The sequence below is a fragment of the Mchenga conophoros genome, linkage group LG5 (assembly GCF_057382185.1).
Source record: "Mchenga conophoros isolate Kocher_MC1m ecotype Shallow Benthic linkage group LG5, M_conophoros_male_GT1.1, whole genome shotgun sequence".
Lineage (NCBI taxonomy): Eukaryota > Metazoa > Chordata > Actinopteri > Cichliformes > Cichlidae > Mchenga > Mchenga conophoros.
In genome coordinates, this window is record NC_140530.1 from 19,880,922 (window position 1) to 19,904,796 (window position 23,875).

Here is a 23,875-nt window from a genome sequence, read left to right on the forward strand (position 1 = left end):
CAGGACCTGATCAAAAACAACCTTACTCCAAGTATGTGACAGCTCATATTTCTATTCTGTTAAAGCTGTTGCCAAGCAACTAAATGATAAGAAATAAACTGATAACGATCCACTGCTAATGATAACACCGTGCGTGTGCTGTGCGTGCATGCATGTCCACTCCCCGTGTGCGTGTTTGCCTGAGTGTTCCACAGTGCTGCAGTGGGCCGTGTGTGTGTGTGATACTGGGTGAAGCTAAGGACTGCTGCTTTGGGAATACAGTGTTATAGCTGTAGAAGCACACAGAAACAGTCTTCTGGGAAGAGCAGATGGGCTTTTCATGTAAAAAATAAAAAATAAAAAAATCATGACATCTCTACAAAGGAGGCCTGATATTTTCTGGACGAGGACACTGTTTCAGTTTCTTATTTCTGTGTTCTTGTATATCTCTCGCTTTTAAATGTTTTCTTTTGAGCACATCTCACCCACTCACTAGTATATTAAATTCTTTCAGTTCATTACTGCCGTATATACATTGGTGGATGCTTATAATGAACATGGCCAAAATATTATATCAAGGTCAACGGATGTACAAAAATCAGAATGCTATTAACACTTTCTTATAAACATTTTTTTAAAACTATGAGCTCTGTATGGCAATTAGCTCAATAATATCATTAATATAGTTATATATATATATAATTATAGTCCCACCAACCTGCTGTTGAAACCTTTTGTTTATGTGGGTCAACCAATCAGAGAAAACTTGATTCGGTGTAGAGGGAGATGATATAAAATTGGAGAATTAATAATAATAAAAAATCAGTGCAACATATGTTCCATATCTCCAAAAGATCAAAGCATATTTTTACATTTGAAATTTGCACATATATATTTTTACTTTTCTGTCATGCAATCTGAAATCTTTTCATTGTTCTCCTGCCAACTAGCAGTATATGACAGCTGAGAGATCGGCCCAAGTGCTGCTACCAGATCAGGCATGCCCTCACTGCTTGGTAGGAAACCACTTTCACAGTAATCTGCTCAGAACCAGACCCTGAGCTGTAAATCCACACTAGGCCAGTTCTTAATTGTATTAATTAAATAAGGTGCTGTCTGAGGCAGCATGATCCCTTATAGCTGAATGTAAGAGACTGGAAGCCACACACTACAGCTAAAACCAAAGGCAGTTATGTATAGTTTAGTATTTTGATCCATTCAAGTAAATTAATTTAATGAGTGTTCAGTTTCGCCTTTGCGCTTTATAGAGCGCTTTGAGTACTCCGGGAGAGTAGAAAAGCGCTATATAAGAATCAGTCCATTTACCATTTACCTTTGCATGAATTTTTAAGATTTCGTATTTGTACACCACCTGCTGTCTTTTTTGTCAAAACAAAAACAATAGACAAAATGCCAATCGTTGCCTGCAAAAAGTAAGTAGTAGTAGCAGTGTTAGTGGTGATCCGACACCAAACCGTAAGTTATGTAATTAAGGTTTCAGCTTTTATTTCGATAAGTGCTATATCAATAAATTTTAGTCATAAGACATGCAATATCGACCACTAAATTAACCAAATTTACTAAAGATTAAGATTCCCTCTTTAATTTCCAGTACAAAAGTATTAATATTGACATTAAATTAATGTACAACACCAGAAGAAGCACATGCAGGTCTGTCTATATATAGCCATTTATAGAGCCGTTCTCAGGACCTTCTTAAAACCTGGAGGTGCAGGCAGAAAGAAACCCTCCGAGTGCAAATTGTTAAACAGAAAAGACTGCAGGATGAAAACTTTTCTCCGGTAGACACTGACTTAATGTGTTTCACATCGTTCCCTCTTTTGCCACAGATTTTCCAGTGACAGGATTCATTCCTCAACTTCTTGCCCTCTACTGTCATATTTTGTATTCCTTTGAACCTGTCGGGAGTTCATTCTCGACTGAGAATCCTTGTGCCGCAGAAGCCAGCTGGCAAAAACCTCCCAGGTTAAAGTAACGTAATGATGTTAAAAAATAATCAAGATGACAAGAGTAATAAATGGATAAGCAGAAAAAAGAAAAATGGTGATTGTTGAAGTTGTGCGCACACTATCCTATTTTACCAGTGGCCTCGACCCTAAATCGTCATTTTTTAATACATGCCATATAAACATCTATATAATGATTTCCATTAAGCCTGTTGTATCAGTGTCATGCCTGCTGCTGTGTGATACAAGATTCCATAAGCTACGTGTAAGTGGATTACAGCTCCATTCAACACCCCACAGAGAACTATCACTGTGAGCATTGAAGAATTTCTGCAGCACAGATAAATGTTTTTATTTTTCTAACCGTGCACAGAAAATCATGGCAACAAAACTATGCCGTGAAATGTACTGATACTACAGGTGGAATATTAGGTACCCTAGACAGATATTTATATAAATGTCATCATTATATCATACTATCATACTGTATTGTAGTGACGACAGAAATCAGGCAAAGATTAGGAAAGCTTGTTACAACCGATAGTGACAACCTCCTTATAAGCAGCGTGCTAAGTTATAAATATAATTACCGAGTAATAGAGTTCAGATCAAAGGGGCCAAAATGCAGACACAAAGGAGGCAAGCTGTAACAACCACCTGCATCAAGCTGCAGGTGGTGTAAACCTAAGGGAACCAGAGAACAAAAGGCAGCTGGTGAACTCACGTATGAACATTAACACAACGAAATACACTCACCGGTCATTTTGTTAGGTACACCTGTTCAACTCCTCATTAACACAAATATCTAACCAGCCAATCACATGGAAGCAACTCATTACATTTAGGCATATAGACATGATGTGCTGAAGTTGAAATTGAGCATCGGAATGGGGAAGAAAAGTGATTTAAGTGACTTTCAGTGGTATCAGACAGGCTGGTTTACCTGTACAACCATCTCGAGGGTTTACAGAGGATGGTCTGGAAAAGAGAAAATATCCAATGAGCAGTAGCTCTCTGGCTGAAAATGCCTCATTGATGTCAGAAGTCTGAGGAGAATGGGCAGTATACTTGGAGCTGACGTGACTCGATCATTCATTACTACCAAGGTGTGCAGAAGAAAGCTGAATGCACAACACGCTGAACCTTGAAGCAGATGGACTGAGGCTACAGTTCATTCAGGATCATCAAAACTGGACAATAGAAGATGTTGTCAGGTCCTAATGAGTCTCGGTTTCTGTTTCTTTGACACAAACAACATGAAAGCATGGCTCCATCCTGCCTTGTATCGATGGTTCAGGTGGGTGGTAGGTATAATGGCGTGGGAGATATTTTCTTGGCACACTTTGAGCCCCTTAGTACCAACTGAACATTGTGCAAACACCATGACCTGGCTGAATATTGTCGCTAACCATGTCCATATTTTTATAACCACAGTGTACCCATCTTCTTATGGGAGCTTGCAGCAGGGTAATGCACCACGTCACAAAGGTCAAATCATCTCAAACTGGTTTCTTGAACATGACAATGAGTTCCCTGCATTCAAACGGCATCCACAGTCACCAGATCTCAATCCAAGAGAGCATCTTTGGGGGATTAGCATCGTGGATTTGCAGCAGACAAATCTGCAGCAACTGTGTAATCCTATCAAGTCAATATAGACAAAAATCTCTGAGGAATGTTTCCAGAACTTTGTTAAATGTACGCCATGAAAAATTAACCCTTGTATGGTGTTCGGGTCTGTGAGACCCGTGTTCAGTTTTTTTCAAAAGAAAAATTAAACAATGAATTATTTTTTCACGTGTAAATGTGTTGTGTCTTTCCACTCACTCCACTTGATTATAACTGATTTATTTATAACATTTTATATAAAAGAAAAACGAGAAGCACATTAATTCATAAATGTGATCTAACAAAGGTAAAGGGAAAAAATTAACCATGTTTGCTGTTCATATGTCTTGTAATTGGGATGAAGTAAACATCTGTTGAGTAATTTAACATAAAATTGTTTGATAGTGTTAATTTGGAAAGCCAAAACTCTAGCGGGTCCACCAGACCCATGAACACTGGCTGAGTAACAAAAATACGAACACCACACAAGGGTTAAGTCAAAACAGGGTCCAACCCAGTACCAGCAAGGTATACTTAATGAATTTTCCAGTGAGTATTCTCAGATGACCAATTTGGTCTTCCTAGCATCGATAGCACACGTCTGTTTCTTTGTCTAGAACAGCTCAGAGATGGTTAATACCCTCAGCTTAACAGTCACGGGACTCACAGGCCTCGATGACAGTCTGTTTCTTGCCTACAGGAGCCCTCTTAGACTTTCTGGCTGCTTTTCTGTTAATGCTAAAGTCAGGATGTGAATACAAACTTTAAACTGAAAGAAAAACGTCTTTCACAGCAATTTCTACTTCGAATTTTCTACTTTTCAAGTTCATTTTATATCTCACCAGTTAATCATCCTTGAGCATGTAACACACGGTTTAAACCATCAGTACAACCAAAAGAATTTTTAGCCTTTGTTCCTTATATAACAGCGAACACTATGAAGATGTTAAACACATCCAGTTTTTTGTTTTTTGCTTTTTTACTGGTGGGGTTGGGGGGAGGTGGTGATGGTGGTTATCAGCTTTCTCTGTTAAACTTGGTTTTCAGCTTCAGATTTTGTGCATGCTCACATGCATTTCATGTCTCGTATGACTCATAGGGAAGTGATGCATATTCCAATCAGTGATTCTATTAGATGATGATGATAAAATGATGATGATAAAAAGTAAAAATAAAAGTCTGTATAGAACATTTAAGTCTAAAAAAAGACATGAATATAATGCTGCAGAAAAGCATCAATCTTGGGATTTTGAACATGACGGCAGTACTTTAGAGGTCTCAAACTGGAAACATTACAGCCTAATAACAGATAAATAAAGACGTGGAAATCATTTCAGTTTCTAGATAACTTAGAGTAAAATTACATTTATTGACTGGACAGGTGTTCTTGGTGTGTGCTCTGTGTTCTAGTAGCTGCAGTTCAAACAGTGTATGAAACACTAGAATCAAGTATAAAAACAAGCAAAGATTTTCTGCATCACCAAATTAATTATGCAACACACTGTTTGTGCTGCTGTAACTTTACAGCTGGGCTTCAATCTTAAAAACTTGCACAAAAAATGTATTCAACCAGCTGAAAATTCATATTACAATTAAAACATGTAGTAAATAAAACTATCAGTGAAAATGTGGCACTTCAAGCCAATTTTTAAATCAAAAATTCAGGAAAAAAACTTTTCCTGATCAGGTTAGCATTAGTTACCATGGTGATTTAGCCAGGTTAAAGGAGAGCCATTTTCATGACACTAACACATTAAGAGATGAAGTCACAGAGAGGGGGATAGACTGAAAGACTGGGAGAAGCAGGAAGCATAGAGGGTGAGATGTCACACCTGTGATGTCTAAATTGAAAAAATCAAGATGGTGATAATCAAGGTGCTTAAGTCAGGAGTTGCAGTCCATGACAGAAATACATTGCACAGCACAGCTAGTAATGTATTAATGATATCAGCAAACCTTGATTTTTTGGAAACATTAGTGTCCCTTTTTGTAGTCATATCACCAACATGCTGATATCATTATGTAAATATTAAACTGGGAAAAAAATACAGGAGAAACTCAATTTAACACAAAAAATTGTGAATGTCCCCAATGAATTGTTAGGAAACATTTCCCACTGAAAATATGAAAGAATTATGGAGTACACTGATTAGCTATCATAGGATGAACTGGTAAATGTAAAAATGATTAATCTGTGTTAACATGTCACTTGCACTTTAAGTTATGCGCTGATTTCTTCCTAAAGCAAGCAAGCACAGTACTGCCAGCTGTTTTACCACATGTTGAGAATGGCTGTCATGACGGTTTATGGAGAGAGATGATTTTATGTAGAAATGTGATTACGTATAGGCCTTTCTGCATAATCAGAGTTCCTCCAGATGATACGAACCTTTGAAAAAAAAAATCAGTAAAGTGTTTCAACAACCTGGATTTTCATAGTGTTTCATTTGCTACACTACAGAAGAAGCAAAATAAAAGCTCTAAATCATCCGCTAGTAAAAGTGTTTGATATTGTGCCTGTTTGAGTGGTGGTAAAAAAACAAGACCAGTGGCACTTGATTGTGCATATCATTTTTTGTGTGAAACATCCTGTCATTCATTTCAATAAAATTAGCAGCCTGGAAATCACTGTGATTGGCTCATTTAACATTCATCTCACTACGATCCAACAGAATTATAAAGCTCTGATGATTTAAATCCAAGCACATCACAGCAGATCTAAGGGGACATTTCAGTGCATTGCTCTGTGTTTCTATAAAGATAAATTCTCATCTAAGAAGGATGTTATTGTTATGTTATTTGATGTGACTTGCTTTTTCCTTGCTACTCACTGTTTTCCATCCAAATCAAGCGATTTGTTACCAATAACTTGCAATTTGCATATTGGCTACTACCTATAGGAATACTATTCTAGCCTCACATATAGCCATGCTTTTACTTTGTCTCCATTTCATGATTTTGATACATCAAAGCACTTAAATGAGTGCCATTATTTTCAAATAGATGTCAAAATAATACTACTATATAATATATATATATAACTATAATACTACCACTATTATAAACTGCTTGCAGCGTAAACCAGGTTGCTCTCACTACAGCTACATGCAGATAATATATAGTAATGATAAATGAAATCACACTGGATGAGCTGGAATGTGAATTTCCTTTCTGACTTTTATAAGAATGACTCATTGACATTCAGGATGCAGCACCATGAGTGTGCTGGTGTGAGAGTCGGCATTAAAGTCAGCCATAATTAGGTTGGCATTCTTTTGACTGATCAGACTGACTCCCCTTAGGCTCCCACAGAAGTGCCTGAAGCAAAAGTTAGTCAGTAGCGGCTTCTGCACACACAGCATGCAGTGTCACAACACTGACAAAGCTTATTACACAGAAAATACAAAGTTTTGAGATTCTTTGACACTTTGACGTCATTTCACTCTCATCCCTACCCTCGGTTTCACTCTACTCCTGTCTCGTCATGCTTCTTTCTTCTCTCATCAGAAACTTTTCTGAAAATGTGTTCCTTCTTATTCTGTTTACTTTGTGTACCACCTGTAGCCACTCAGCCATTTGTGCTCCGCACGTTTATTGTTTATTTTTTGTTGAAAGCATTACAGATCAAAAATATTGAGGTAGACAGGCAGTCGCTGCAATTATTAAAGACATAAAAGGATCTCACCACTGATTCAACAGGAGTGTTAAGTTTTAAAGAGACTAGCAGGGGTCCGTTTAAGAAATAGGAGCCTGGATGAAGGGAGACTAATTGCATCTGCAGGGGGAAAAGACGTAGTGTAGTTAATTTCGTTAATATATTTAATAATAGGCAATTATAACAAATCCCACAGATGGTCCGTGTATGTTTTCTGTGTAGCTTTAACAACTTAATCGCTTCAGTCTGAAAGAAAAAAAATGTAGTTGTGACAAAAATATTGTGAATCCTTAGAGATTTTCTGCATAAATGCAGCTGCATATCATTGCATTCATAAATAAAATCCAATTGTGTTACACATTGTGATTTATTTACTGAAGACAGTGATCTAATATTATGTATCTCTCAGAGGCAAAAGCATGGGAATGTTTGTTTCAGGTGACTGCGGATCAGACCTGCTCATTAGTTTTGAGGGATTTTAGTTCCTCAATGCTAATCCCAGGTTTCAGTGCTGAGCAGGTTCAAACCGGGATGTTGGTGGGTTTTCTTACGTGAACTCTTTGCTCCGTCAGATTTGTTTTCTTTGTTTGCATCTTTGACCATTATTTGATAGAATAATTCATGTGCTGGGGGTCGTTGCGTTGTTGCTTGACATTTTAAACTCACTTCATATACAGGTGTTTGCCTCATGTTTGCCTCTAGTATTTAGCGGTTTAATTCACAATTCATTATTTCATCCATGATGGAGAAAGCTCACCTGGCCCAGATGCAGGAAAATAAGCCCAAACCTTGATACTACCACTACCTTGCCTAACCCTAACCAGAAACTTCTATTTTGATCTCTTTCTTTCATAAATCATCTGTCAAACAGCTTTCTGGCTCGATCACTTGACCTTTAGCAGCCCTGGATTGAAGACTTTTGTTTTTGTTGTAGCCAGTGACAGAGGGTTGTCGTTGCAGAGGAGGTGCCCTGGGTTTGTGATGACCTCCCGGGCTATTATAAGCTTCATTTGTATTTCTTATTTGTACACAGTCTGTTTAACAGTAAATTGGCGCGGTCTAAACCTTTTAGGCTCTATAACCCTTTCCATCCTGATACATGTGTTGTGAAAATCTAACTGCCTTATATCCCTGTTCATTAAATAGAAGTGGATTCTGATCCCAGAGCTTTCCTACTTTTCACACTCACAGATTTATAGTGAAACATCTATTCCTCAATTAATACACAAATAAATAAATAGTATTTGCTTTATTTGTTTAACCTTATCTACTTTTATTGCATGAACATCTTTTCTGGTTATATTTATGTAGAAATATAGAAAATTGGAACTGCATGTTCATATTATCAATACTTCATAAAGGCTTATTTGTTGTCTTTCCCTTCCTCCAGGTTGCCAACCTGCTGCGACTTTTCCAGATCCCTCAGATCAGCTATGCTTCAACCAGTGCCAAGCTAAGCGACAAGTCCCGCTATGACTACTTTGCCCGCACCGTGCCCCCCGATTTCTACCAGGCTAAGGCCATGGCAGAGATCCTACGTTACTTTAACTGGACATATGTATCGACAGTGGCATCAGAAGGTGACTACGGTGAGACTGGCATTGATGCCTTCCAACAGGAAGCTCGTGCCCGCCAAATCTGCATTGCCACCTCGGCCAAGGTGAGCCGCTCCATGAGCCGGTGGAGTTATGAAAACGTGATCCGCTCCCTGCAGCAGAAGTCCACCGCCAAGGTGGTCATTCTGTTTACCCGCAGTGAAGATGCCCGTGAGCTGCTGGTAGCAGCCAACCGCATGAATGTGACCTTTACCTGGGTGGCAAGTGATGGCTGGGGAGCCCAGGAGAGCGTGGTGAGGGGAAGTGAAGCTGTGGCAGATGGGGCGTTCACCATTGAACTTTCCTCCTATCAAATTCCCAAGTTTAATGATTACTTCACCTCCTTACATCCATACAACAATACCAGAAATCCCTGGTTCAGAGAGTTTTGGGAAAACCAGTTCCAGTGCAGCCTCCATGATCTAGGCTGTGGGAAACACTCGCTCCGGGAGGTTCCATTTCAACCAGAATCCAAGATCATGTTTGTAGTGAATGCTGTCTATGCAATGGCTACTGCCTTACATAACATGAGACAAGCCTTGTGCCCAAACTCCACCAAGGTGTGCGATGCTCTTAAGCCTGGCAATGGACGAAAATTTTACAGAGACTATATTCTCAAGGTCAAAATTGATGGTGAGTGAATCTTAATGAACTAACATTACTTAAGCAAAGCTTTAAAGAAATATGTTTGTCATTATTTGAACATCTGTATATAAAACTAAATATAACTCCAGGTACCAATGCATGTACTAGATGGTGCCAGATTGAGTTAAATCAATTTAGAGTTCCATAAAATGTTGAATTTAAGACTAAGTCTGCATGTTTATTCACTGCACCCAGAGAACATTTCTATAATGATTCAATTAGCAGAGATGAAACAATTTCCTCACCCTCGTGCTCGGAGGCTGCTTTTGTCATGCATGCAAGTGTGAAAAGAACAATGGATTATTTAGTTTAAAACAAATCAGACACAGCTTAAAAAATATAACTTGTTTCCTGCTTGTCTACACAAAGCTGCAGCACAAAACAAGTGCCAACTACTGTAACAGCATCAGTTCACACACATCGTAAGTGATTGGCTTTCCAATATAAATGCTCCTACTTGTGCAAATTAGCTTTGATTTATGGAAATACTGACATTTTCATTGATATGAGATGAATGCCGACAGCCGTGTTTGTATCCAGCTGTGCTGCATTTCACGATTTCTAAATTAAAAAAAACATAAATAAATAAATAATAAAATACCCAAAGGATTTTTACTATCCAGAGAATTAAAATTGGATGAAAGGCCTTAAATTAGTCTATCCCATGAGACACTGCAACACTCTAAGGAGAAAACATACAAAAACAGGTGGACCACTAAACTCATACATATTTTGAAATCATTACGTGTGATAGATACGTAGGCTGTAAATGAAAATACTGAATGAGGAACCCTACAGTGTATGTAAAAGAATGGCTGTTTAGCACAGTAATCAGACTGAAGCAGTTACTTGATTGCAATTTTATTAACTGTAATTTTAAGAAATAATAAGTTGAGTAATATATTAGTATTATAACTTTTAATAATAAGATTAAAAGAGTAACGGTGATTAAAAATTGACCTCATACTCTGGTTAACAATAAAAGGCATCATTTACAGCCTTTTAACATTTTATTTAAATAAATGAGAAAATAGCAGGTAGATTAACCAGTACTGAAAATTATCACTAACAGCTGGCCCAAGCACTAATTTTCATATGCAGGTAACCTTTCAATTTTTTAGATGATAGCTCATTTCTGCTTTGATTTCCATGAATTTACATTTTGCCATGTAAGGTCCTGTGTGTTCTGAATCTTCATCCTATTGTTCCATCCAGGAACAGACTCAGACTGTGACTTCCATCATGTAAATTGCCAGTTTGCACCTGTGTCCTTTCACAGTCATGGAGTCTATATTGAGGGGCACATATTAAAAGATAAGACTCTCCTTTCAGAACAAACAGAATGAGTTGCATAACATATGAGTTCACAGTCCACACTGTTGTTGCTCTAAAACAATTGAATAGTTAAAATGTTACAAAGTTGACCAATTTAGATATTTATACCTTACATTTTATACCGTAGTCCCAAACTCTTTATGATGAGTCTCTTACATCTGTTACTAATACACAATATTTTTCTCTATTCCTTTCAGCCCCCTTTCGTCCTCCAGACAGAGACAATATAGTCCGCTTTGATACTTTTGGAGACAGCCTGGGTCGTTACAACATTTTTCACTATCACAAAGACGGGGAACGCTATGTCTACCGTAAAGTCGGCTACTGGGCTCAAAGCCTGAGCCTGAACCACAGCCTGATTCCCTGGCCTGGTGATGTTGTGCCCACCTCCCAGTGTAGTGACCCCTGCAGGAAGAATGAGGTGAAGAGTATGCAGCCGGGAGATGTGTGCTGCTGGATCTGTATCCCTTGTCAGCCCTACCAGTACTTGCATGATGAGTTTACCTGTGCTGACTGCAGTTTTGGACAGTGGCCCCTGGCCAACCTGACAGGCTGTTATGATCTGCCTGAGGAGTACATCCGCTGGGAAGATGCTTGGGCCATTGGCCCTGTCACCATTGCATGTCTTGGGATCATGTGTACACTCTTTGTTATTGGCCTCTTCCTTAAACACAATGAGACACCAGTAGTGAAGGCTAGTGGACGTGAGCTCTCCTATATTCTTCTGCTTGGAGTGCTGATGTGCTATTGCATGACATTCATCTACATCGCCAAACCTTCCACAGCTGTGTGCACGCTACGCCGGCTAGGCTTAGGCACCTCTTTTGCCGTTTGCTACTCAGCCCTCTTAACCAAGACCAATCGCATTGCTCGGATCTTCAGTGGAGTGAAGGATGGAGCCCAGAGGCCTCGTTTTATCAGCCCAGCTTCCCAGGTTGCCATCTGTGGTGCTCTGATCTCTTGCCAGCTGGTAGTGGTGGTGGTCTGGCTGCTGGTGGAGACCCCAGGGGTGAGGAAGGAAGTGAACCCAGAGAGGAGAGATGTGGTCACCCTGAAGTGTAACAGCAAGGACTCCAGCATGCTCATGTCTCTCACTTATAACTGCATCCTCATTATCCTCTGCACAGTCTACGCCTTCAAAACCCGCAAATGCCCCGAGAACTTCAATGAGGCCAAGTTCATCGGCTTTACCATGTACACCACCTGCATCATCTGGCTGGCTTTCCAGCCCATTTTCTATGTTACTGCCAGTGACTACAGGGTGAGTTAACTGAGCTTATACCTGCTCCTCAAGCAGGCACACACAGCTCTTTTAATGGAAGTTGGGGAATGCACAGACTTCTTACTATCACTGACTGTTAATTAATTCTTCTCTAAATCACACACACATGGGATGATAATCATTTGCAATAAATTATTTATTCAGATGGCTTTAGATTTCTATAGTCTGACCAGAATACATCCTTGTAGATAATGATAATTTTTTCTGGGCTTGAATTTGAATTTTATATGCAATGCCAGTTAATATTGATTCAGTTGTCAGCAATATCTGCATCGCCTGTGGCTCCCAACAATATGTATTCTTTATTACAGTTGCTTCAATTTTTTATGATTATTAGCACACTTTCACTACCTTATTTTACCTCGAATGTTTAAATAATAATGTGGGGAGTGAGAGCAACCCATTAATGAGACTATGCACCTCATGTAAAACTTTAACAGAACTTCAAAGATAGAAGTCTTTTCCCTCTCTGGGGAAAATGTGCTGTGCGCTATGGTTTTGGTTACATTGTTTTCACTCTCTTTTTATACACTACTTATGACTAAATGAAATAACTGGCAGGCAGACAGCCAGCCAGACATCTGCTGAATAGGATCATACACTGAACTGATAGAATTTCAGAGAAAAGGTGGTCTGAGTTGTGTGGGTTCATCCCACTGGGATCTGAACAACGTGCAATGAGACAGAGGCAGAAGGGAGAAAGACAGCGGAACCTCCTGACACAGCTGCCTCTACAGAAACATGGTGAAGACAGGCTAGACCATGAGGGCTGCTAGGGAACTGAAAGTCCCTGTGAGTCCCTGTGCGTAGCTGTGTGGAATGGAGTGTGAAAGACTGGGCTGCTGAGTCCCAGCTGTGCTTTCTGTCTTGGGACTGTAGTGAGGCTCAGAGGAACCCTTCCTCCAGGCCCTGTAGGCAACGCAATTCGCAGCCTGAACAGACTCATCAGATAGACGCAAATCTCCCCTTTGACCGATGAATAATTACTGAAGCAACTGAGTTGGCACAGTGTCTCTAGTTTTTCACAGGCAGGGACACATTACCAGCGTTCTCCTTGCTTTACACTTCTTCTCAAATTGTTGTCACAGCCTGATGCAAACCTCCAGCTGAATAACAAATACAGATCTGTACTAGGCAGTCATGAAATGTTAAACTAAGCTAAATACAATCTACTGAGCCGTGAATAACACGTTTGATTACCAAATGAAATATTTAAGACGCTCTCCACACCGCTGGGGGAAGAGGGCTCCTCTCTTATGCCAGTGCTGGTCATCTCAGCAGCAAATGCAAGCTAATTAAATAGCTACGACTGTTAAAATTCAAAGTGCTTCTATGAAATCACCGAAGGCTACAGAAACTACTACTGCTTGTGAAGTCTATCAAGAAGTGTGTTTAGACAGATATTTCCTAAATTTGATTTCCTTCAGCTTCAAACTCCATCAGTTCGCTTCCACTTATCCTTTTCAGGGTCACAGGGGGCGCTGCAGCCTATCCCAGCTGTCTTAGGGCGAGAGGCAGGGTACACCTGCCTTCAGCTAAAATTAGTGTAGCACCACTAAATATATAGTAACCATATAGATATATAGGTAGACACAATCAGACTAAGCAAGAGGTGAACCACAAATTCCTTGAAAACCAAATGCATAGCAAGTAACTGTTCACTGTCCAAAGTTTAAAGTTCAGCAGTTTGAAAAACAAACAAAAAACCCTCTCTCGACATCTAAATATCGAATAAATCTTAAACTGATCTTTAAATTACTTGTGATTTTAGCAAATTCGGCATCCATGCCAGACTTGGAAGACTCCAGTAAAGCTTTTCAATAAACGCACAGTAAAACCTGCAATAAAAAGGAAGAATTTCATCTCTCATCTCAGAGGGTCTCTGTAGGGATTAAGTTAGCTGAACACAGACACAGAGACAATGCTGTATTTGTGCAACAAAAACAGCACCATCAAAGGTCAATACAGCGAAAAACAAGGTTGAAGAGAGACTGTAGCAGCCATGCTCTATATCCACACTCCAGAATATAACACATCTGGGGAAATATAAGGGGAAAAGCAGATTCCTTGTCCTCTTCTTCCTTGTGCTCTTTCACTCCAACATATTGTGAATTATTAAAACCACTTAACAGGTTATTTCTATGCAGTATTGTCCATGGTGTTATTCAAAACCAAAAGTATTTAGCCTTTGTCCGCGTTGGGATTGGTGAGATTATTATTTTTAAACAGCCGCCATGCATCCGTACATTACACTCCATGCTTTCAAAACTACAGCTTAGAAATATAGTGAAAAAATGGGAATCTGAGGCTTTGTGAATTTACATTACAACACAGCACCTGAGCCTGTCAGTGTGCACTGTATTTCAAAGATGGTGTGAGGAGAATCTTAATGTTGAATTCACTGCAGATGGCAACTTAGAAAACTCGATGCAACTAAAGGTCAGTTTAGTGATATAGCTGTATTACACTACATGGTACATGACCACACATAGTGATAACCACTATGTTTCCAAAGTGTGAAATACAGTATACATATCAATAATGTCCTGTAGATATTTTTCTTGATTAGTCATAAAATCTATATTCAAGTCATGAATTTACAGAGAGAGTAAGAAACCGATGCAGTAATTAAACAATATTCAAAATAAACCAGGTAAACTGACGCTGTGCCAGTTACATCTCTGTCTCAACTTGCATAGCTTTTTCTGTGGAGCTGTCAGTGCACAGAATCACACTTGGTACCCACAATATTTTAATACCGACATTAGCATTCAGGTTGATGACAGACACCTGCTGCGTCTTGCGAAAAAGAAATGCACCTGCCATGTTGCTGTGTTATATCTTCTCACTGAAAAAAACTAAAAAGACGACTGTGAAAGCGTTGGAAAGCAAGAAGCAGACTGAGGATGCATAGCAAGATGTGGGCAGGGTGAGCCGAAAAGGAGCGAGGGTTACGCAGTTGATTGACAAGCAAATAAACAGATCGCTTAACACCTCTAGTTAGAAATCCCAGCTGATAAACAATCCCCTTCCTCCTCTGTAGCACCTGGCTTTGATTCTGAATTATGAAAGACGTACTTATCATTTCTTTTCTGACTTCAGGGGTTTTTTTTGTTCAGAATGAATACTCTTGAGCTGCAAAAACGGTCCTCCATATACAGAGTTAGCAACTTTCAGGCATTTTCAACCACAGGTGTGAAATTAAGAGTAGCATTTATGAGGTATACGGGAATTCCCTCAATGCTTGGCAATCTAGAAATGTGACTTTACGTTTCTCTTACTGTACATATTTTTGTACCTCTGAAACACAACAGTTTGGAGTTTTACCTTTTGTTTCCTCCTCCAGGTACAGACCACTACCATGTGTATCTCGGTCAGTCTCAGTGGGTCGGTGGTACTGGGTTGCCTCTTTGCTCCCAAGATCCACATCATCCTGTTCCAGCCACAGAAGAATGTCAGTACACTCAGGGTGAACACCACCCGCTTCAGTGTAAACACTGGCCCCGGCTCCAGTTTTTCTCAAGGTACCACCCAAGATACAGCAAAACTCGTGAAACTGAAACAAATATTAAATAATAATAATACAATTGATATTATTATGAAAATATTGCTACATGCTTTATCACTGTGTCACACTTGTCTGTCTGACACTGGGAGTTATACATAACCTTTTTCTTTTGTCTTTTTTAAGTCATACATAATAAAAAAAAACCCCAAACAAAACCTTTTAAAATACCAAAAATGGCCCCATACAACCCCTGATGGTGCAGACCTGGTGTAGCCAAAAATAAATTAATAAGTTTAATAAGTAAATAAAAAATCCAAGTCTGTTTATTTAGAACATTTCTATAAGATTTGAACAGAATTGTTGTGTGTTGTGTGTTATTATGATAATTAAGTGAAAATACAGTGCTTCAATATACATATCATAAGTAGAAAAAAACCAAGCTGCATTGCATTCCACATCATCCATGAGTTAATTATCATGCTTCACAGGGGCATCTGGGACCCAGGTGCCCCTTTGGGTTACAGTAATTTTGGCTTATATCACAAACTGTAACTAGTAGTTACAGTAGTTACACTACACTGCTGACATTACACAAAATATCCTATTTTTTATGTTTTGCAGCAACGGCCTCCAATGTTGTTCCAACAGTGTGTAATGGACGAGAGGTGGTGGACTCCACAACATCCTCTTTGTGAAGATCAGCTGAGTTATATTTTATTTTATTTTTCGCCAAGCATTGTAAACAAAGTTATATAATCACTAGTCCTGAGTCAGGTGTCTCAGATATCGAAGAGGTCACACAGATGATCGTCCTGGCTTTGTTGTCCTCAAAGTGCTGTGAGTACAATGTCCCGATTATTTTCTTTTGTTCTTTTACTCGTAGCATATTTTAAATGAGATGCCAATAAAGTCGCATATAGCCCTTGTTTTTGAGGATTTTACTTGCAACAATGGAGTAAATTATAGTAAATCTGTTAAATGTAATATATACAAGACGTTTTTAATGTAGATTCTGGTGAACCAGTTTGTGCTTTCTTGTAATTTATGTAAATAAAATGTGTTTTTTATTAAAACTGAAATGATTCAAAGTCTGTTCCTTTACACATCATATTGAGATTCATATTGTAGAGGGTAACATATGCAAAAATACATTGCCAATAATCTAAAAATGTGAAATAAACCTTCAATTTTCAGTAGCCAAATCAGTAAAATATACTGTAAATCTGCTGTCATGTTATGTTATAACATGAAATTTTCACCCTTGGCAAGTGCAGGATTTATCTAAATGCAAAACAGAGTACACATATGCAGTGTTTTTGCACTGTGCCTCTCATTTCCCCTAACTCCAGTAATTTATTCACAGGCCTATGCAAAGCACTGATGTGACCAGAAGAACATTTTGGGACTCAGTGTCTTATTTATCTTCACACTTGGACAAAAGAAGCAACCCAGTGATGAATACAAAAGTCAACTTTCACGACTCTTTAAAATAATAGTGTGCAAATCAAACCTCCATCAGCTGGGATCTGAAATCTATGCTGCCCAAATTTTAACAGCTTAAATCTACACCATCTGCCTAGACCAAACAGCCACTGAAATGAGAATTACCTGCACAAATATCATCTGTTGACATGGGATAAAATTCACCAAAGCTGTCTTGGACCCGGCCCATACAGTATCAACGATTTAACACTGCCATCTTGTGTCCACATTTTTTTTTCATTTGTCTTAATTTGACCAACATGCACGCAGCTTTGGGGTTTATCCAAATATAGAACATTTCCATATGAAGGAAGTCAATGAATAATTGCAGTTCTGCTTCAGTAGATCTGCTCACTGGACATCATCAAATTGCTGTTTTTACGTGGGACAGGCCAAACATGCTGTTCCTTACTGTGACAGACAGGCTCGCAATATATCAAGCATATTATCAAGACACAGACACAATTTTGTGGGGGTAATTAATTTTCGGCATTGCCTGATTGTGCAATACAGTTGATTGCAGCAATCCTGTTAAACTCTTGAACTGATAGTCTCACCCTCATGAGGAAAACCACCACTGTAAATGTAGCTCATTCATTTTAGTTCATCACGTTAGGCAGCTTTTAAACAGTCTTTCTGGATTTTTATTAAGTTAAGTTACAACTAAACTGCTTAAGAGACAAAGATTGTCCAATATGTTTGTCTAACCCTTGGACAAACACAAAGGTCACATGGTACCCTGCTGTCTGAACAATCCCTTTATTAGGTTGCTAGAAATAAACATGTATACGTAGCATCTCATAGTATCTTATATTATGCATGCGATTAACTTATTAGAGCAGTTGAAAAGTGGCTGATGAGTTTAAACTGTACATTAATAAATTGTCACACACCACCACCACCAATTTTTTTTCTCTGCAACCTATTCACTCCACAATTTTAGCATAAAATATGCATATAAGTTTAAAAAAAAATGACTGCAATAATTTTTTTTTATCAAGTTGCAGTAAGTCTAACATGTTCAATCTCACACATTTAATGTCAAAATATACTGAACTGGAAACATCAGGTAATTAATATTTTTGCTTAGCAAGACTGTTTGCTAGAGGTTTTTTTTAAGTTAAGGGAGCTGTGAAAATGATATTATATAGCAATTTGCTACTACATAAAATTCTATGAATATAAAAATATTTAAGCTGATATATAAAATATATTTTCCATGAAAATCCGAAAAAGAAACGCACAGTTGTGAAGCTCCTACTGTTGTTAATCGTGGACCGGATGAAGGGAAAGCAAGGTGATTAATCCTTTGAGAAAGTACCTCTGTTATATTATATAGCTATAGGTAGGGCACAGAGAGTCACAGAACTTAAAAGACCAGTTCATTTTGGCCTTGGTCCTCGCTTAATCCACCTGTGAAAGGCACAAACGAGCCTCACACCGGACTCAGCTAGCTAGGTGGCGGTATAGCCGTTTGTCCGTTCCGTTGACTCCAGCAGCAGAAGAGGAGGGCACAACTCAGCTCCAGCACTTCCGTGTTTTGTAAAGTGATTGTAAACTTACAGAAAATTATAGACACTCACTTACAGCCGGTGTTCTGCATTGGTGACGAGGAACATCTTTGAGTCTGCTGTTAGCATCATTTATCGTTACAAGGTGAGTCCCGTACACAGGGAAATTCTTGTTGTTTTTATGATAAATAACAAGGGGCGGAACTGGTCCAGTGTCTGCGCTGCTTCAAAACATATCAAAACTACTGTTGCAGTGTCGGGTGTTGTTTTTACTAATGGCAGATAGTCTGTAATTATCGGTAACGGATGTGTGGGGAGTACTTCGGCTTGTTCTGATGAACAGTCAGAGATGGTTGTATGAGCAGTGCAGGCATGCCGGTGAACTTGTCCAGTCATGATGTCCAGAGACCAAAGTGATAAGTTTGTGTACAGGCCTTTCAGTTAGGACCATGGCACCAAAGAGACGAGCTGCTTCTGCTGCCAAGGCTGGTGGAAAGAAGGTCAAACAAGAGCCTGAAACACCAAAAGCCAAAGATGCCTTTACCTCTGCAAAGGAAGCCCTGCTGGCTGCAGGGCCACAAGTAAAAAGCAACAAGAAGGTAGATGAACACTGTTCATTGTCATCCTGTGGAGAGGTAGGACACGTGAAGTAGGGCTTGTTAGTGCAGGAGCAGAAAGCTGATTTTGATAAATGTTCTCTAATGTCTTCACCAGGTGTATGAGGATTACGACTGCATGCTCAATCAGACAAATATCGGACATAACAACAATAAGTTTTATGTCATCCAAGTTGTTAAAGCAAACAAGAAGTACTATTCATGGAACAGATGGGGCAGAGTGGTGAGTTTGTTCCAGTTTTTTTAAATGCATTTTGTTCTGTTAATTCATGTACCCACCCACACTATGTGTATATATATTTATACATATATATTTATGTATATATGTGTATAGAGAGAGCGTGAGATAGATAGATAGATAGATTCTTTTTCTAAAGGGCTTAGGGGGGAAAAGCAGACATTATTGATTTTTAACCCCTTATTGCTGTGTGTTGACATATTAGCATCACTGTTAGTGCTTCATTTCTAACCTGGTTTCAGGGGGAAGTCGGACAGAGTAAACTTAGTTCGCCCTTTGATAAGGCTGAAAATGCTGTCAAGGACTTTGAGAAGAAGTTTAAGGACAAGACAAAGAACAACTGGAGCGACCGAATGAGTTTTGTCTCTCACCCTGGGAAGTACACCTTGATAGAGGTGGATGGAGAGCAAGATGCTGAAATCAAGGTAATTTAAATACCTGATGATTAGGTCAAGGAGCATTGAGTGTGGTTATGAAACCTCAAATTGTTAAAATCACAGTATGAAAAGCAAAGTCTCTAAAAAATAATAATAATAATAATAATACAAATTCTTCAACTGCGTCTCTAATATTTTAGACTTTTGACACTCTGTATGAGCTTTAGCAGAATCTCCCTGTGCCTTCTCTTGGACATTGCAGGTAGACTGTGTTGATGGCAAGCCAGCCCAGGTTGCAAAGAACGCCCTACCTTGTACCCTCGATGAAGCTACACAGAGCCTCATTAAGCTCATTTTCAGCAATGACATGTTCAAGGAGGCGATGGAATGTATGAACCTAGGTGGGTGTGTCTCACTTGTAAATGTTTTCACACGACAGATCCAGTCTGCAAACACTCTTTGTATTTAAAATACCAGTTGTGTAATGTACCTGTGAAGCTGAAATGGGTGCAGACTTTAAAAATACTCCTGTATATTAAGCCTAACTTGTATTTCTAAGAACTGTAGGAAACAATAAAGAATGCGATGTAAATGATTAAACATTGTTACAAACAAAGGGTAAAGTCTACATCTGCATATCTTCCCTCATCTCAGCATTTTGGACATATATGATTAATGTTCTGGGCTTTGCTAGCTGCAGTAGGCAGAAAGCTAGAAAAGGCAAAAATGAAGAGATAAAACAGTAAAAGCAATCCCAGGCTTAAAACTCGATAGGCTTCTCTCTGCACCTTTGTCCCCTTTGTGCATCCGTACATGTTTCATAGCTCTAAAAGTAAGTGAGTGCTGGCTTCACACATTATTATGCTTAACCCACTGCACCTCCATAACTTGTTTCCTGTGAAGACTTAATAGTAACTATCTGATTTGGTCTGAAAGGTTGCGTGGTTTACGAGAGTGTCCTGTTTTGACTATGCTTTTCTAAACCCTGAAATCAAAAGAAGTCAAAAGAAGGATCAATTGTGTAGCTTCCTCTATGAGCACACTAATCATCTGAAAACAACCTAACCTTACATTTTTGTTTCTAATTTGGAAACCTTTTAAATTGCACTAAAAACACTTTTTGACAAGTGTTTTTAGTGCAATCCTGGGCACAAAAATTATGAAAACATGCAATGATCTGCTTGAGAATTGTGTTTTTTGTATGTGGTTATTACGCAGACATCAAAAAGATGCCTCTGGGCAAGCTCAGCAAGGTCCAGATTGCAAAAGGCTTTGAGGTTTTGGAGGAGATTGAAGCTGCTATGAATCAAAAAAGTGGAAAAGGACGTCTAGAAGAGCTTTCCTCAAAATTCTACACTACAATCCCACATAACTTTGGCAGGAACAGACCGCCTACTATTAATGACAAAGAGATTGTGGAGAAGAAAAAAGAGATGCTCTTGGTAAGATTTTCTGGTTCATAAATTAGGAGAAGCTTTGTCTCGCTGTGCTGTGTTCTCATTCCTAAAGTCTGTTCCCTGTTGTGTGTTTTTTACAGGTGTTGGCTGACATTGAGCTTGCCCAGACTCTGAAGTCAGAGACTGAGAAGGCTCAAGAAGAGATGATACAGACGGTTCCTCACCCTATAGACCAAGACTACAATTCTCTCAAATGCAAGCTGACTCTGATGGAAAAGAACACAGAAATGTTCAAGGTACTGTCTCTTACGTGACTAAGTCTTATAAATACAAAGGTTTTGGACTGCTGCTTATCTCAGATCTGCTATTCATGTTGTTTTATACAATAGTAGCAGTTGTGTTATTTCCCTCTTTGTGTTTTCACATTTGAAGATCATAGAAAATTACCTGAAAGCGACTTCAGGTGACTATTACAAACCAAAAATTCTCAATGTTTGGGAAGTCGATCGAGAGACAGAGGTAGGCACTACAGCCAGTTTTATTAAGTCAAACACAGAAAACGGGCGTCCTCTGACCGAAAGCACATGTTCCGCATTGCAGGGGCAGCGCTTTAATGAGAACGATAATCTGGAGAATCGGCGTCTGCTGTGGCATGGTACAAACATAGCAGTGGTTGCAGCTATCCTGAAGAGTGGTCTGAGGATAATGCCCCATTCGGGAGGCCGTGTCGGTTGTGGTATCTATTTTGCCTCTGAAAACAGCAAGTCTGCATGTTACGGTAAGGCTAGAAGCAAGAAACAAGACAATTTTGGGTCTTTATTGGAGTCATAACATTGTACTTTTCACTTTCTGTCCATTTTCAGTGCGCCCTTCCAAAAATACAGGAGTGATGTTTCTCAGCGAGGTCGCCCTTGGCAAAGAGCATACCATTACCAGAGACAATTGTTCCTTGAGGACGCCTCCGGCCGGGTATGATAGTGTGGTTGCACGAGGCATGGTCGAACCAGGTGCAGTACTTTTTACGTTTTGTACGGTAAAATAATACCTTTTTATAAAGAAATATACAATGTCACAAAGTAAACTATCAGCATATTGAGAGATCTGCGTGCCTTTTGTCCTTGAAATTGTTTGGCAGTTTGGATGAAGTTTAATTTCTACTGGTAACTCATGACAAATTCATTAAAAGAAACTTGCTATTCATGTTATCAGATTGTGTCAGTTTCCCCCAAATGAATAAAAATATAAACATTTGAAAATCAGAGTGGCAGTAGCTTTTCTGTGTGCAGCTTACATGATCTCTCTGTGCTCGCTGCCTTACCTCCGGCCCAAAGACATGCATGTTAGGTGAAATGGTGACCCTAAATAGGCTGCAGGTGTTCATGTAAGCACCTTGTGGCCCGTAGTGCACTTTGAATGATAAATTAGTCCGGAAAAGTGCAATATGAATGCCACCTCCTGTCAATTTTGTTATATCACTTTGTGATTCTTTGATTTCAGATCCGTCCAAGGATATCTTCATCACCCAGGAGGGTAAGAAGGTTGCTGTGCCTCAGGGTAAGCCAATAAAGCAACCCCAGTTTTCTGATAGTCACTTCAGCAACAGTGAATATCTCATCTACAAAGAGAGTCAGTGCCGCCTTCGCTACCTGCTGGAGCTAAATATGTATGGCTAATTCTAACCAAAGAAAAATGAAGGTCCTTTTGTTTGTTTCTTGGTGATGGACTTCCTACAGTCCTTCTGATAAGGCTATGGTCTAATGCAGTGAATATGGATCTGTTCATTTTAGATGCACTTTTCTGTGCCTTACGCTTATGTTTGTGTAGTTTGCAAGTTTTTATACATACTTTAAAAAATGTAAAGCTAATATACAATGCATGGTGGTCTTTGCACATTTTTGTTTTTGAATTGAATTAGTGGTTTTCAAACTGGAGGGCTGGACTACGATGTGAAAAATGTAAAGTGAAAACTGATTTCAATTCATGTGATTTTGTTTTTTCTTTTTTAAGAAAAAACAGTAATGTTCAAGTTTTTAGTTGTTGAGAAGCAGTGGATGACTTCTTACAGCTAATGAGGTGGAGCCTGCCATTTTGAGAACCATTGAATTACATATTGAACCTCACCTTCTGTTTGGCGTCTCAGTTCTGTTTCTATAGGGTTTACATATTTGCATACGCATCATTTTGTCTAAGTGACAACGAAGGACACAGTTCTGTGCATCAGAAAGAAAGGGTCTTGAATGTGCACTTATATATGCATTTTGAGTAGTGATAAATTAAGTTAAACTGGTGTGGGAAAGAGGCATAAATGGTACCTATACAAAGACATATTTATGAAAATGTAAAATGCAAATTCTTAGGTAACATTGAAGAACTGTTACAAATGTAAGAAGGCTTCAAGGAGTTTTCTGCTTTGGAAGCCAGTCCCACTATGCCTTATTGGTTTATTCCAAATACAACCACATGGTGTCATTAATGAGAAACTCCATTTTAGATTAAAAAAATGTTTGTAGTAATGCACTATGACATTACGTGAATATAGAATATACTGAAGTGCCCCTGCAACATCTCTTATTATGAAGGCAATTAGTTAAAATGATGCCATAATGGTAATGCACTGACTGTGATTGTAAACAAGTAATCCATAAATAAAGAATAAATCATCTAAAATGTTTACTGGTT

General features: G+C 38.9%; 2 protein-coding genes and 1 long non-coding RNA gene across 5 annotated transcripts in view; 2 read left to right on the forward strand and 1 right to left on the reverse strand.

Annotated features, from left to right (window-relative positions):
• grm2a (glutamate receptor, metabotropic 2a) overlaps window positions 1-16,653 on the forward strand; it is a 33,799-nt gene extending 17,146 nt beyond the window's left edge. Inside the window, exons 3-6 of one of the 2 annotated variants that reach the window (XM_085273989.1) lie at window positions 8,600-9,437; window positions 10,982-12,045; window positions 15,413-15,590; window positions 16,196-16,653. In XM_085273989.1, coding sequence (XP_085130115.1) covers window positions 8,600-9,437; window positions 10,982-12,045; window positions 15,413-15,590; window positions 16,196-16,269 — 2,154 coding nt within the window. In that variant the 3' untranslated portion in view covers window positions 16,270-16,653. The other variant, XM_085273988.1, reaches the window with a different exon arrangement.
• The window catches only part of LOC146574378 (uncharacterized), a 50,680-nt gene extending 32,136 nt beyond the window's left edge, over window positions 1-18,544 (reverse strand). The window contains exons 1-2 of the long non-coding RNA XR_014892462.1: window positions 18,301-18,544; window positions 15,394-15,622 (exon numbers count right to left, since the gene is read on the reverse strand). This is a non-coding gene — a long non-coding RNA (uncharacterized LOC146574378). The remainder of the gene's footprint in view (window positions 1-15,393; window positions 15,623-18,300) is intronic.
• On the forward strand, window positions 18,294-23,867 carry parp3 (poly (ADP-ribose) polymerase family, member 3). Of its 2 annotated transcripts, none has more exons than XM_085273991.1 (11): window positions 18,294-18,712; window positions 19,000-19,166; window positions 19,282-19,407; window positions 19,665-19,847; window positions 20,062-20,200; window positions 21,018-21,241; window positions 21,337-21,492; window positions 21,629-21,715; window positions 21,797-21,974; window positions 22,060-22,203; window positions 22,694-23,867. In XM_085273991.1, the coding sequence occupies exons 2-11, from the start codon at window positions 19,017-19,019 to the stop codon at window positions 22,867-22,869; spliced, it is 1,563 nt and encodes a 520-aa protein (XP_085130117.1). In that variant the 5' UTR covers window positions 18,294-18,712; window positions 19,000-19,016; the 3' UTR covers window positions 22,870-23,867. The 2 variants fall into 2 exon arrangements, with proteins under 2 accessions (XP_085130117.1, XP_085130116.1); XM_085273990.1 differs by having other exon boundaries at window positions 18,296-18,712; window positions 19,000-19,202.
• The last annotated feature ends 8 nt before the right edge of the window (window positions 23,868-23,875 follow it).

Bases quoted from the DNA above. Each gene is read 5' to 3' on its own strand.
- parp3 (XM_085273990.1), top strand. From the start codon at position 19,017: ATGGCACCAAAGAGACGAGCTGCTTCTGCTGCCAAGGCTGGTGGAAAG. The intron at 19,408-19,664 runs GTGAGTTTGTTC...ACCTGGTTTCAG, and splicing joins GGAACAGATGGGGCAGAGTG to GGGGAAGTCGGACAGAGTAA. The intron at 21,716-21,796 runs GTAGGCACTACA...TCCGCATTGCAG, and splicing joins AAGTCGATCGAGAGACAGAG to GGGCAGCGCTTTAATGAGAA.